Raw genomic sequence first — 12,936 nt, 5'->3', positions numbered from 1 at the left:
GTCACCCATTCCATGAACAGATGAACTGCTCTTTGTTTTATGTTGTACCAGTTTATTGACAGTATTGCAATTCTTTCACAGTGTGCACTTTGGAATTTGTTGCCTCTGCATTTCAATTGATTTGGGAAGAACTGGTATTGAATCAACAAGACAATGCTCAAGAAGAAAACTGCAGAAATTATAGACCTTTGTTGCAGGCAAACTAACAGGAGTCATAAGCATATGTAATCATGTTCAGATATTGACGAATACTGAATAATACCACTTTAGTGACTGTACTTTTGAAAGGGTATTTCAATGAGAAATCACACATTTAAAAATATTAATAGAAATTTATTTTTGGAAAGAGTGTGGATTAACCGAATTATTAAATATATTCTAATGTATTATCTTTTTTTTTTTTTTGACAGGTAGAGTTAGACAGTGAGAGAGAGAGACGGAGAGAAAGGTCTTCCTTCTGTTGGTTCACCCCCCAAATGGCCACTATGGCCAGCACGCTGCGGCGATCCGAAGCCAGGTGCTTCCTCCTGGTCTCCCATGTGGGTGCAGGGCGCAAGCACTTGGGCCATCCTCCACTGCCCTCCCTGCACTCTCTGCACACAACAGAGAGCTGGACTGGAAGAGGAGCAACTGGGACAGAATCCGGCGCCCCGGCCGGGACTAGAACCTGGGGTGCAGGCGCCGGAGGCGGAGGATTAGCCAAATGAGCCATGGCACCCGACCTAATGTATTATCTTTTAAAACTAAATGTTATTTGGGGCAGGTGTTGTAACACAGTGGGTTAAGCTGCTGCTTGGGATACCCACTTCCCTTACTAGGTGCTGGTTCACCAGACACCTCCACTTTCCATTCAGCTTCCTACTAATGCATCTTTGGAGAGAGCAGATGATGGCTCAGGTGCCTGGGCCCCTGCCACCCATACGGGAGAACTGGACGGAGTTCTGGGCTCCTGGCTTCAGCCTAGCTCAGGTCTGGCTGTAGCGGGCATTTGGGGAGTGAACCAGTGGATGGAAAATCTCTTTCTCTCTCTGTCACACTCCCTTTCAAGTAGATGAAAATAAACAAACAAACATTTAAAGAAAAATAAGTGTTATCCAACCCATTGGCTTTTATATTCTGAAGACCTAAAAATTCCAATTAAATGATGTAGAACTTCAAAGATTTTGTGGGTAAGCATTTGTTATATGCTAGTATTATAGAGTTTAATTTATATAGACCAAATAAAAGGCAAGTTTGGCATCTATCTTTTAATTACATACAGGGCCAAGCTAGCTTTCACCTTGATTTGTGAGGCACTACAGTGAAAGAAATAAAAAATCAAATTACTGAAATATCTCGAGTTCAAATTCTTCCACATACCTGTTTTGTGACCTTTAGTAAGGTATTTTTTTTGGTAATAAGTATTTTGTATGAATTTTATTTTTTCCCCAAATATTTAATTTATTTGAAAGTCAAAGTTACAGAGAGAGACAAGAGAAAAAAGAGAGAGAGGGGGCCGGCACTGTGGCTCACTTGGTTAATCCTCCACCTGTGGTGCCAGCATCCCATATGGGTGCCGGATTCTAGTCCTGGTTGCTCCTCTTCCAGTCCAGCTCTCTGCTGTGGCCCAGGAAGGCAGTGGAGGATGGCCCAAGTGCTTGGGCCCCTGCACCTCATGGGAGACCAGGAAGAGGCACCTGGCTCCTGGCTTCGGATCAGCGCAGCGCCGGCCATAGTGGCCATTTTGGGGGTGAACCAGTGGAAGGAAGACCTTTCTTTCTGTCTCTCTCTCTCACTGTCTGTAAGTCTACCTATCAAATAAATAAAAAAAAAAAAAAAAAAGAGAGAGAGAGAGAGAAATCTTCCATCCACTGGGTTGGAGCTGGGCCAGGCTGTATAAAGGAGCCAGGAGCTTACTCCAGGTCTCCCACGAGGGTGGCAGGGACCCAGGGACCTGGGTCATCTTCCACTGCTTTCCCAAGCACATGAGCAGGAAGCTGGATACGAAGTGGAGCAACCAGCACCTATATGGGATGCCATCACTGTAGGCAGTGGCTTAACTTGCTGGTTTTGAGATAATATATTTTAAATTTACATTATATTTAAGTTTACATTATAGTAAAAGGTTTATTTTTTACTGAAAAATAAAAATGACAATAGTTCCACAGGAAAATAGGCAAAGGCTATAAATAATAATCTGATAAAAAGATGTTCAAGTTCACTCATATAAAATAAACTTTAAAAGTCACAAAATCACTAAAACTATATAGTATATAATTCCTATCAATCTGTTTGACAAAGATTTAAAACAAAGTTTGACAAAACTGATACACATAGGAATTTTTCAAGCTCTTTTTTTAGCTCCCACATATAAGGAAGAACATGTGATAATTGTCTTTCTGTGTCTTGCTTATTTCACTTAACATGATGCCCTCTAGTTTCAACCATTTTGCTGCAAATAATAAATTTTTTTTAAAATAGCTGAAAATAATCCATGTGTATGCACCATATTTTCTTTATTCATTCATCTGATGATGAACATCTTTCATGAACTAAAAAAAATCTATTTTTATTTGAAAGGTAGAGATATAGAAATAGATCTTCCATCTACTGATTCACTCCTCAAATGCTTGCAACAGCCTGGACTGGGCAAGCAGAATGCAGGAGCCAGGAACCCAATCCAGGTCTCTTACAGGAATGGCAAATACTCAACTTCTTGAGCTGTCACCTGCTGCCTCTCAGTAGGAGGGCAGCTTCCAGGTAGGAAGCTTGAATAGGAAATGAAGCTAGAACTCAAGCCCAGCTACTTCAATTTGGGTTGACAGTGTCCCAAGTGGTGTCTTAAGTGCTGTGTGAATCATTCACTCAGAGTAAATTATTTAAACTCTATGGGATGGACATTTGGCTTACCGGCTAGGATACATGTCCCACACCAGAGTGCCTGGGTTGGAGTCCTGGCCCTACTCCAGAGTCCAGCTTCCTACTGATGCACACCCTGGGAGGCAACAGGTGGTGGCTCAGTGTTGGGTCCCTGTCATCCACATGGGAGAACTGGTTTGAGTTCCTGGCTCCTGGCTTCAGCCCAGCCAGTCCTGGCCATTGGGGGCATTTGGGAAGCGAACCAATGGATAAAATTCCATCTGTTAGTCTGTCTCTTTCTGTTCTCTCTGCCTCTCAAAACAAACAAAATTCTGAGTTCAATTTTCTCTATCTCTTAAATGAAACTTAAAAAATAGTACCATCTTGGGGCTAGCATTATTGCACAGCAGGTTAAGCAACCACCTGAAGTGCCAGCATCCCATATTAGTGCCTGGCTGCTCCACTTCCAATTCAGCTGCCTGCTAATGTGCCTGTGAAAGTAGTAAAAGATGGCCCACATACTTGGGCCCCTGCCACTCATGAGGGAGACCCAGATGGAGTTCCAGGCTCCTGGCTTCAGTCTAGCCAAGTCCCAGCTATTGCAGCTACTCAGGGAATGAACCAGCAGATGGAAGATCTCTTTCTATCTCCCTTTCTCTAACTCTGCCTTCAAATGAATAAATAAATCTTAAAAAAAAAATAGTGCCATCCTGCAGAATTGTTTAAAGTTTTTTTTTAAAGATTTTATTTACTTATTTATTTGAGAGGTAGAGTTACAGAGAGTGAGAGCGAGCGATGGGAGAGAAAGGTCTTCCATCTGCTGGTTCACTCCCCAAAGGGCTGCAATGGCTGGAGCTATGCTGATCCGAAGCCAGGAGCCAGGAGCTTCTTCTGGGTCTCCCACTCGGGTGCAGGGGCCCAAGGACTTGGGCCATCTTCTACTGCTTTCCCAGGACTTCTTCTGGACTCTGCACATTCTCTATCCAGACCAATGAAAGCCAACTATGTGCAACCTGTCATTTGGAGTCAGTCCATAGTAAGCTCTGAATAATCAATCTTTTCACAGATTAAATGAAAGATAATTAGAATGGTTGCTCAGTATTGAGGAGGCATTTTTGTTACACAGGAAAATAAACAAGTGGAAATTTTCAAATATTTTTTACTAAATTTCAGTGAGGGCATTTAAGTACTTTCTGTGACCTTATTTTTTTTTCTTAGTTAAACATTTATTTGAGGACTTCATTTGCTTTTAGACACTTTCATTTAGCCTAATTCAGATGCATTTTACAACTTTTCAAGCATAAAAATTCTAACAAATTTTCCATGGAAACAGCTTTTGATTGCTACCTAGTTATAAATAACTCTTCTCTGGTTATTCTTTTATAAAATACTCCTTACAGTCATCTAACATAGACAATAGTAAATGATGTTTGCTTTTCCTGAAAACTGGAACAAAATATCATGAGTTCTGGTAAATACAGATCAGCATCAAATTTGATTTTTGAAGGCTTATGTAAGAGACTAATTTCTTTAAAAATCCAAAAAGTATATTAAAGACAAATATTCTAAGATTTTTATTTCTTTCCTTTTTTTTTTTTTTTTTTTTTTGAAAGATCTTCCAGCTGCTAGTTCACTTGCCAAATGCCTGCAACAGCTAGGATTGAGTCAGATCAAAGTCAAGAGCCCAGAACTAAATCCATGTCTCCCACTTGGGCGGCAGGGACCCAACCTGAGCCATCACCTACTGTCTAGCAGCAAGCTGCATTAGCAGGAAGCTGGATTAGAATCAGAGGAGCAGAAACTTGAATCTAGGTACTCTGATAGGGGATGTGGGTGTCCCAAGAGGTAACTTAACTGTTGGACCAAATGCATGCACCTTAACACTGGTTACATCTCAGCCATTAAATTTATTTTACTGTTTTTTGGAAAATATCTCATTCAAAATATCTTTATGTAGTTTCTATATGTTTTACAGTACTGTTATTAATGTGAAAATGCTGTCGTCTTTTATGATTTTTTGGTTACTCTTATATTAACTGTAAATAACCAGATATCATGTGCTTATCATTCTAATTGGGTAGGTCATTACCTTATTATAATGCTTTAATGTAACCTTTGAGTAGCAAAGATCAAAGACAAATGAACATTCATCAGGGTGCCCATTTTTTAACATGAATCAGTCTAGCAATGCAGGACTTTTTCTGAGTTATGTTATAGTTTTACATATCTTTGGGGATAGTGCTAACCAGATTTCACTTTTATTCTAAGATTTATTTCTTTAAATGGCAGAGAGAGAGGGAGAGGGGAGAGAGAAAGAAAGAGGGATCTTCTACCTACTGGTTACTCCCCAAATAGTTGCAACACCTGGGGCTTGGTCAGGCTGAAGCCAGGAGCAAGAAACTCCATCTGAGCTTCCCACATGAGTGACAGGGACCCAAATATTTGAGCTATCACCTGCTGCCTCCCAGGCACATTAGCAGGGAAGTGAAGTAGCCAGGACTTGAACCAGCATTCTGATATCAGATGCAAGCATTGCAAGTGGCAGCTTAACCTCCTGCGCCATAATGCCCACCCCAAGAGTCCAAATCTTGATTTCTAAATACTATCCTCCATCAAAAGAAACCAGAACTCCTTGGAGAACTGATTTCAGTGCTGAGGCAAGAAAAATACAAGGTGAGCCTAGAACATGTAGTTATACCAGAAAATAAGAAAATGCTTATAGAGGGACTGGTGCTGTGGCATCATGGGTAAAGCTGTGAACTGCAGTGCCAGCATCCCATACAGGCACCAGTTCAAGTCCTGGCTGCTGCTCTTCTGATCCAGCTCTCTGCTATGACCTGGGAAAGGTAGAAGATAGCCCAAGTCCTTGGGTCCCTGCACCAGTATGGGAGACCCAGAAGTTCCTGGCTCCTGGCTTTGGACTGGCCCAGCTCTAGCCATTGTGGCCATCTGGGGAAAGACCTCTTGCTCTCTTTCTTCTTTCTTTATCTGCCTCTGCCTCTCTGTAACTGCCTTTCAAATAAATAAATAAATCTTAAAAAAAAAAAAAAAAGAAAATGTTTATAGAATGAAGCAGCCATGCCAATAGGACCAGGAAATCAGCTTGAAGGGGTTCCCACTGGCCAAATGAGGAATAATTTGAAAATGAAAGTAAGTAACCATGGTAATACATTACAACTCACTGAATGATACAGGAGCCCACAAGCCCATACTGAGATCAGTAAGAAACTGAACAAGTAAGTAAAAAGGGACAAGAGAAACCCTCCCTTCCATTAGAATGCTAACTAGTAAATGCAGAAGAAAGGATGAAGGAAACACAATCACCATGTGACCATCATCGTGATGAGTGACCAGCCATTCATGAACTTTAAGCCTGGCATGTGAGGGTTTAGTGAGGGATGGGGTGTTGGCATAATCTCAGACTCTCTCCTCACAAAATATTTATGAAGTAGAAAGGAAGCAAGGGTGATTTTGGGTGGAGAAAATCATTTGACCAGATCAGCAAAGTTCTCATCACGATGCTGTGGAAGGTTCACACTGAGTGCCTCCTTGTGAGGAGGGGTCCTGGAAAGAGCCTAGCTTCCTGTCTTGTGGGTTTCCTGTCCAAACGCGTGGCTAAGCCTAGTCATGAGCAGACACTGGATGGGCCCAGGTAAGGAACAGCTTAAAGAATGCCAACCCTAGGGGCCGGCACTGTGGCTCACTTGGTTAATCCTCCACCTGCAGCGCCGGCATCCCATAGAGGCGCCGGGTTCTAGTCCTGGTTGCTCCTCTTCCAGTCTAGCTCTTTACTGTGGCCCATGAGGGCAGTGGAGGATGGCCCAAGTGTTTGGATCCCTGCATCCGCATGGGAGACCAGAAGGAGGCACCTGGCTCTTGGCTTCGGATCGGCGAAGTGCCAGCTGTGATGGCCATTTGGGGAGTGAACCTACGGAAGGAAGACCTTTCTCTCTGTCTCTCTCTCACTGTCTATAACTCTACTTGTCAAATAAATATTTTAAAAAAATGCCAGGCCTAGTCTCCCCAAAACTGTCAAGGTCACAAAAGACAAGAAAGATCAAGGAAATTTTCCACATTGAAGGAGACTGAAAATTCATGACAATTAAATTTAAAGTAAGTTCCTGGATATGATTTCAGGCCAGTTGGAATGTTGTTGAATTAAATGTTAAGATGGTCTGTGTTATGTCAACATTGATTTCCTGGTTTGAAGGGCTGTACCATGGTCAAAAAGTTCTTTGTGCTGTGGACACATACACGGGATATTTAGGGCAAAAGGGTATCAAGTCTCTAGTTTTCTTTCAGATTACTCAAAAGGACTCTAGGTAACAACAAAATCACGTGTGTGTGTGTGTGTGTGTGTGTATAGAGAGAGGTGGTAAAATATTAAAAACTGGGGAATCTGAGTGAAGAGGACATGAGAGTTATTGTGATTAGCCATTTGAAATTTTTTTCAAAATATATGGAATACATTCATATTCATATTAAAGCAAACATGAAAACAGGTCTATATAAAACTTGTGCACAAATGTTCATAGCAGTAATATTCGTGTCAAAATGTTGAAAGCAGTAAAAACACTAATCAACTGGAATTAATGAACAAACTCCTGTGTAGCCTTATGATGAAATATTATTTGGCAATGAAAAGTGAATCCTGATACATGCCACAACATGGGTGAATCTTGAAAAATTCTCAGTGAAAGCGGCCAACTCTCAGAACATACCAAAAATTGCTGAAGGGTACACTTTAAATGAGTGAATTTTATGGTGTATTAATAAAATTATGAGATAAAATGAATTTCACATACATACAATATAAAGTAAAGCCATAAAGTTTTCTAGGCCAGTAGTAACAAGGGCAGGCTGAGAAGAGAGGGACTCTGCAAGTCTTTCACTAAGCAAAAGTTACGATGATATGAGTAGTTTCTCGAAAATACCAAGCCACCAACTGACATGGCCTCCCTCCCATCTCTCATTCCACATTTCCCCTGGTTGCACTGGAGGCAAAATAGTACAATAGCTGACTCCGCAGCCAGGTTGCCTGTGTTTGAATCCAAATCTACAATAACCTATGAGGCCTTGGGCAAAGTACTTAACCACTATGTATTGTTACAAAATGGGGGGATAATTGATTGTGTTGTTGTCAGGAATATCACATTATCCATGAAAAGCGCTTCAAAAAGAATCTGTTACTTACTAGACTTCATTAGAAGTCAACCGTATTTTTAAAAATCTCCCATCAGGATGTTTCCTTCCTTGGAAGGCCCCAATTCCCCATTTATCTAAGGTCATTTCCCTATTGCCTGCTGTTTCCGCCTCATCTGACACAAGGTAGTGGTGGGTCTAACCCAGACAGACCCAGACTCACAGTTCACAGACAAGTTGCTCCCTTCTCCACTACAGTTTCTCTGTAATCTATTTCTTCCGGCATCTGGAGCCCACTGAGAGCTACAGAGCACAACTCAGACTACGTTGTTTTCAAAGACCAAGGTCATGGCCGGCATTCCTTCACACTCTTACAGACTGACTCTGAGCTGCACAAGCCTCTTTGTTTCCTGTCATGCTGCATGCTGGGCAGGTAGACAGAAGTTTGGGAAACCTAATCATGAGATGTGACATGAACCTCATGCTGACAATATGTCAGCAGCTGCAGGTGGATCATTTCATTTCACCTTCACCTTCACAAAAACCTGATTTTGTACAGTTAACCTCCTTTTCACACAAGGAAATTGATGACTAGAACCACACAGCCCCTAAGAGATGGAACCAAGATTATAAGCAAGCTCACCCTGTTTTAGGTTTTTCTTTTTTTTTTTTTTTAATATTTATTTATTTGAAAGGAAGAGTTACTCCAAATGGCTGCAATGGCTGGAACTGGACCAGGTTGAAGCCAGGAGCCAAGAGCTTCTCCCAGGTCTCCCACCTGGGTGCAAGGGCCCAAGGACTTGGGCTAACCACCACTGCTTTTTCCCAGGCACATAGCAGAGAGCTGGATGGGAAGTGGAGCAGCCAGGACTCAACCTGGCACCCGTATGGATTCCAGCATTGTAGGCAGCCACTTAACCCACTGAGCCACAGCACCAGCCCCCAAGTGCTCTTTTCTTAACTGTTGTATTCTTAACCCTTCTCAAAAGGGGAAAGAGTTTATAGCTAAGGGCCCCTTCCAGGGTGGCCAAAGGTAATGCAGGTCACAAATTAGGACTTTGCTATGTGCTTGTCCTCAGCACCTAGGACACTGCCTAACATCTGACAGGAGCTTAGAATGTGTGTTCCGACTGCTCACCTGGGCATGGATCATCTCTGCTGCTTCCACTTCCATGGCAACTTAGAAGGGTTTGGAGTCAGAGTGATCTTGGATAGAATTCTGGTTTCCATTGCTAATGATGTGACCTGGGACATGGATATATACAACTCCCCTGGAAAATATAGTAAAAAATACCTACTTCATTGCCTTCATTGCTACTCAGATGGAATTAAATCATGTAGTGATGCTAAACATACACAGACGGCATTCAATAAACAGTAGCTATTATCACCCTCCGTATCTTTTCTTCCAAAAAGGCCTTTATAAGGGATCAATTATATGTAGGTTCCCAAGGTAAAATAAGTGGAGTAGAGGTTGGCATTCAAAGTGAAACCGTGGAAATAATACTGAAGAGTTGGGAAACTTATCTCATGGCTTTTGCTGCCCTCCCTCTGTCTGGGAGTTCTGCAGCCTTGGTCAAGTCAGTCACCTTATTTGTCAGGGCTCCCAATTCTATGCCACGTATCTGAGAATCTATGGCTTTCTTTAGAATTGACCTCTGAAACCTCTAGGATTCTCTCCTTGAGACTCTTTAAGATATTATGTTGAGAAAGAATCAATCTTAGTTTGTTTTACACCAAAATTGTGTGGGGTGACTAGAGAATACATTCATTATCAATTCATTTTTGAATTACATTGTTCTTCGCACCCTGGACATTTTAGGAAACTTACTTCCCATCACAGAAAACTAGAAAACTCGGTTAAAAGCTACAAAAAGACTCAAACCCACCACCTAGCGGTGAAGAAAGGACGTTTCCGGATGGGATGCAAGGTGTGGTGCCAGGACTCGGGACAGGACGGTTGTCCAGGCAGCCTTTCGTCTCCCACCCCTCTCTCCTCAGGCCCTGGGATAGTACTGCGTGCACAGAAACTCGACACTCCCTGACTTAACAGTCCGGCCATTTGACAGTACTCTTTCGCCCATGAAATACTGTGGACTTTCTAGAATTGCGAAAAGGATTATTTTACATTGAGGGGTGGGGCAAGCCTCTTTCTGCCTAAGCAACTCAGACCAGCCCTACCCAAGGGACCCACCCAGTCCCTCTCTTATGGATAGATTCCTCCATTCCACGAGAGAATGGTTCAGAGAACCAGGAACCAGAACTTTTGAAAAGATCTGATGGAAACACCAACGGGATCCTTAAGGACATTGCTTATCCACTATAGTAATTAAAATTGAGTGTCTGCATTTAAATATCTGAAAGCAGAAACGCGCTGTCCTTAATCTTAAACCAAAAAGGGGATATGAGGCCAGCATCCTAGGGTACCAGGCCTTTGGCACAGGGCTCTCTTTTCCTTCGTTTTTTCTCCTCTTCCTCTCCCCTCTTTCTCCTTTACCTTTTCTCCTTTCGCTCCCCCATCCTTCTTTCTTCGCTCCCCAGTAACAGTGAAGCAATGCTTAAACCAAACAGCAGCACAGGCAGTGCCTTGTGCAGAGAGATTATTTCAGGAGGTACTTGGAAATCCCCTTCCTCATCGAACACGCTTCTCTTCCAGACCTGTGCTGAAATCCGGAATTAGGGCATTTTCCAACAGTCTGCTTTGAATAGTTCTACCTGAGCCTGCTGTTGACCACCGTCCTCTTTCCCACAATTTCCTGAAACCCCTTGAGAATGTCGCCTCTGATCAGCCTTGCCGGGGAAAGCCTCCCGGCTTTTTCGTTCTCTTTCGTTTACGGATGTCGCCCAGGTCTTCCAATGACTTAACAGTTGCGTCCAGTTCACCTTTGAGAGCCTCAGGGCCTCCACGGCCCTCCGGGCTTTTATTCCTGCTCCTGCCTCTCCAGCACGCTCCGGCAGGAGCAGTTTCGGCCGAGAAGTTCCGAGGCGCACTTAAGCGGAACTTGCAACAGTTGGTGTCGGGCGATAGGCAGGTGGGACATGACAAATGGGCCTGGTTTAAAAAACAAAAAGCCCCGGGGAGGGAAGGGGCCGCCGTGGCCTTGGGGGACAGCGCGAGGCTGAGCCCCGGCCGTGGGAAGGCGCCCTCCTGGGCAGCCGGAGGCGGGGGCGGCCGCGGCCGCGGCCCAGCACGACCAGGATGGCAGCCCGACGGGCGGCAACGCAGGGCCGCGGAGCGTGCAGGCCGGCCGGCGCGTGGACCCACGGCGCCCCGGAGCCACGCCGGGGCCAAGGCGAGGTGAGGCCGGGCCTGCCCCCGCGCCGCCCCCGGCGGGAGGCGCGACGCCTAGGCCGCGGGTGCGTGCGCGGCCCCGGGCGACGCGGCTGGGCGTGCGCGGAGCCGCGGCGGAGGCAGGGCCGGGCGGGCGGCAGAAGATGGCGAGGGTGTGTAGGCGGCAGCAATGCTCAGTTGAGAGACGCGGCTTTCGGCAAGAACTGGACTCGTGGCGCCACAAGCTCATTCACTGTGTAGGTGAGACCCTCTCCCGGCCGCCGCCGGCCCCTAGACCGCCCCGCCGCCGACCGCCCCGGGCGGGGGAGGGAGCCGGGGCAGAGGCAATTGCTGCTCCGGCCCGCCCGCCCTCTGTGGCTCCGGCGCCCCCTCCCCCACCCCCCGGAGTGCGAGCGCGCGCGACCCCCGGGCGGGTTCTCCTCCCGCGGGTTGAGCGCGCGCGCCGGCCCCTCCCCTCCGCGCGCCTCCCCGGGGCGGGCTCTCGGGCGGGAGCGCGAGCCCCTCCCCCGCGGCCCGTCCCCTCCCCTCCCCTCCCCCTCCCCCTCCGCGCCGGTCGCCTGGCCGCTGCCGGCTTTTTGTGGAGTCTCGGCCCGCGGTGCTGCCGCTGCTGCCGGACAAGGGGTGGCGCGAGGGAAGGGCGTGCTGGGCCGCGGCTCGGCCCCCGCGCCCGCTCTCCGGCTGCCGCCGGCCTCCGCCGTGCGCCCCTCCCCCACGCGCGGCGGCGCGCCCCGTCCCCGCGTGCACGCGCTGCTGGCGGCGGGCGGGCGCCCGGCGCTCGGGCGTGTGCGAGGCGTGAGGTGGAGATGGGGGCGGAGGGAGCCGGAGCTGTCACAGGCCCCGGGTCCGCCTGACGGAGCCAAGTGGGGTGTCATGGCCGCGGGGGGCAGCGGCTGCACTTCCTCTGCGGGTGCTGGAGGCGGCCGGGGAGTTGGTCCTGGACGCACGGGTCGGTGTGTGCGTATTTGTGTTCGGTGTGTGCGCGGCGCGGAGGCGGGGGTGGGACCGGCCGGACCGCGGAGCCCGGGCGGGGGTGGCTCTCGTCCGCTGCCCGGGATTGGCCGGAGCCGCCGCCTCGCGGACCGCCTCGCCCGCCCTCCCCACCCCCGCCTCCCGGGCCGCGGGCCGCCCGCGGGTGGCTTTTCCCCGGGCAGGAGGGAGGGCGGGCGGCCGAGCTGCGCCTCTCACGCTGTGTGTTTTGTCTGTTTTTCTCTCCCAAGGTCCCGTTTCCCTCTGTGCGGCGGCCGGCGGGACCATAAGGGCTTAACTCATATATTTAACCCCCCTCCAAAAAGTAAGTGGCCCGTGTGGTGTCTCCGCTCCGCCCGCCGCCCCCTAGCCCCGGCCCGTCCCTGTGTCTGCCTCTCCTGTCCTTTAGCATTGTTGTTTCCCGGTCTTGGCTCCGCTGCTGCCGGGGTTTGGGGGAATGCCCTTTCGTCGTCCTCGGTCCCCCACGCCCAGCCCTCGGGGAGGCCCAGGATTCCGGCACCCCCGCCCACCCCCGCCGGGAAATAGCCTTGGGAACCAGGTCTTCCCCAGCAGAATCTAGGCGATTGCACCCGTTCGCTTGGGCCCCTCATCCCCTCCTTCCCGACAGGGTTTCGTTGGAAGGAATTATGCAAATCCTGCTTTCTGGTGTCCATTCAGCGGCAATTTCATGCGGTGAG

The 12,936-nt window shown here is 47.4% G+C and overlaps 2 protein-coding genes across 30 annotated transcripts in view; one reads left to right on the top strand and one right to left on the bottom strand.

Moving 5' to 3' along the window:
• The window catches only part of PIK3AP1 (phosphoinositide-3-kinase adaptor protein 1), a 218,201-nt gene extending 207,367 nt beyond the window's left edge, over positions 1-10,834 (bottom strand). Inside the window, exons 1-2 of one of the 2 annotated variants that reach the window (XM_070057477.1) lie at positions 10,696-10,834; positions 9,119-9,251 (exon numbers count right to left, since the gene is read on the bottom strand). In XM_070057477.1, coding sequence (XP_069913578.1) covers positions 9,119-9,126 — 8 coding nt within the window. In that variant the 5' untranslated portion in view covers positions 9,127-9,251; positions 10,696-10,834. Of the gene's footprint in view, positions 1-9,118; positions 9,252-10,477; positions 10,617-10,695 lie in introns of those variants that run through there. The other variant, XM_070057476.1, reaches the window with a different exon arrangement.
• A 345-nt stretch (positions 10,835-11,179) lies between these two features.
• The window catches only part of LCOR (ligand dependent nuclear receptor corepressor), a 129,211-nt gene continuing 127,454 nt past the window's right edge, over positions 11,180-12,936 (top strand). For 4 of the 28 annotated variants that reach the window (XM_070057455.1, XM_051823448.2, XM_070057464.1 and 1 more), the window contains exons 1-3: positions 11,376-11,512; positions 12,490-12,563; positions 12,867-12,931. In XM_070057455.1, coding sequence (XP_069913556.1) covers positions 12,886-12,931 — 46 coding nt within the window. In that variant the 5' untranslated portion in view covers positions 11,376-11,512; positions 12,490-12,563; positions 12,867-12,885. Of the gene's footprint in view, positions 11,513-11,810; positions 12,223-12,489; positions 12,564-12,866; positions 12,932-12,936 lie in introns of those variants that run through there. The other 24 variants (XM_070057458.1, XM_051823451.2, XM_070057468.1 and 21 more) reach the window with 18 other exon arrangements.

The sequence above is a fragment of the Oryctolagus cuniculus genome, chromosome 15 (assembly GCF_964237555.1).
Source record: "Oryctolagus cuniculus chromosome 15, mOryCun1.1, whole genome shotgun sequence".
Lineage (NCBI taxonomy): Eukaryota > Metazoa > Chordata > Mammalia > Lagomorpha > Leporidae > Oryctolagus > Oryctolagus cuniculus.
Note: the sequence above shows the minus strand (reverse complement) of the source record. Positions and strands in the feature narration are given on the sequence as shown.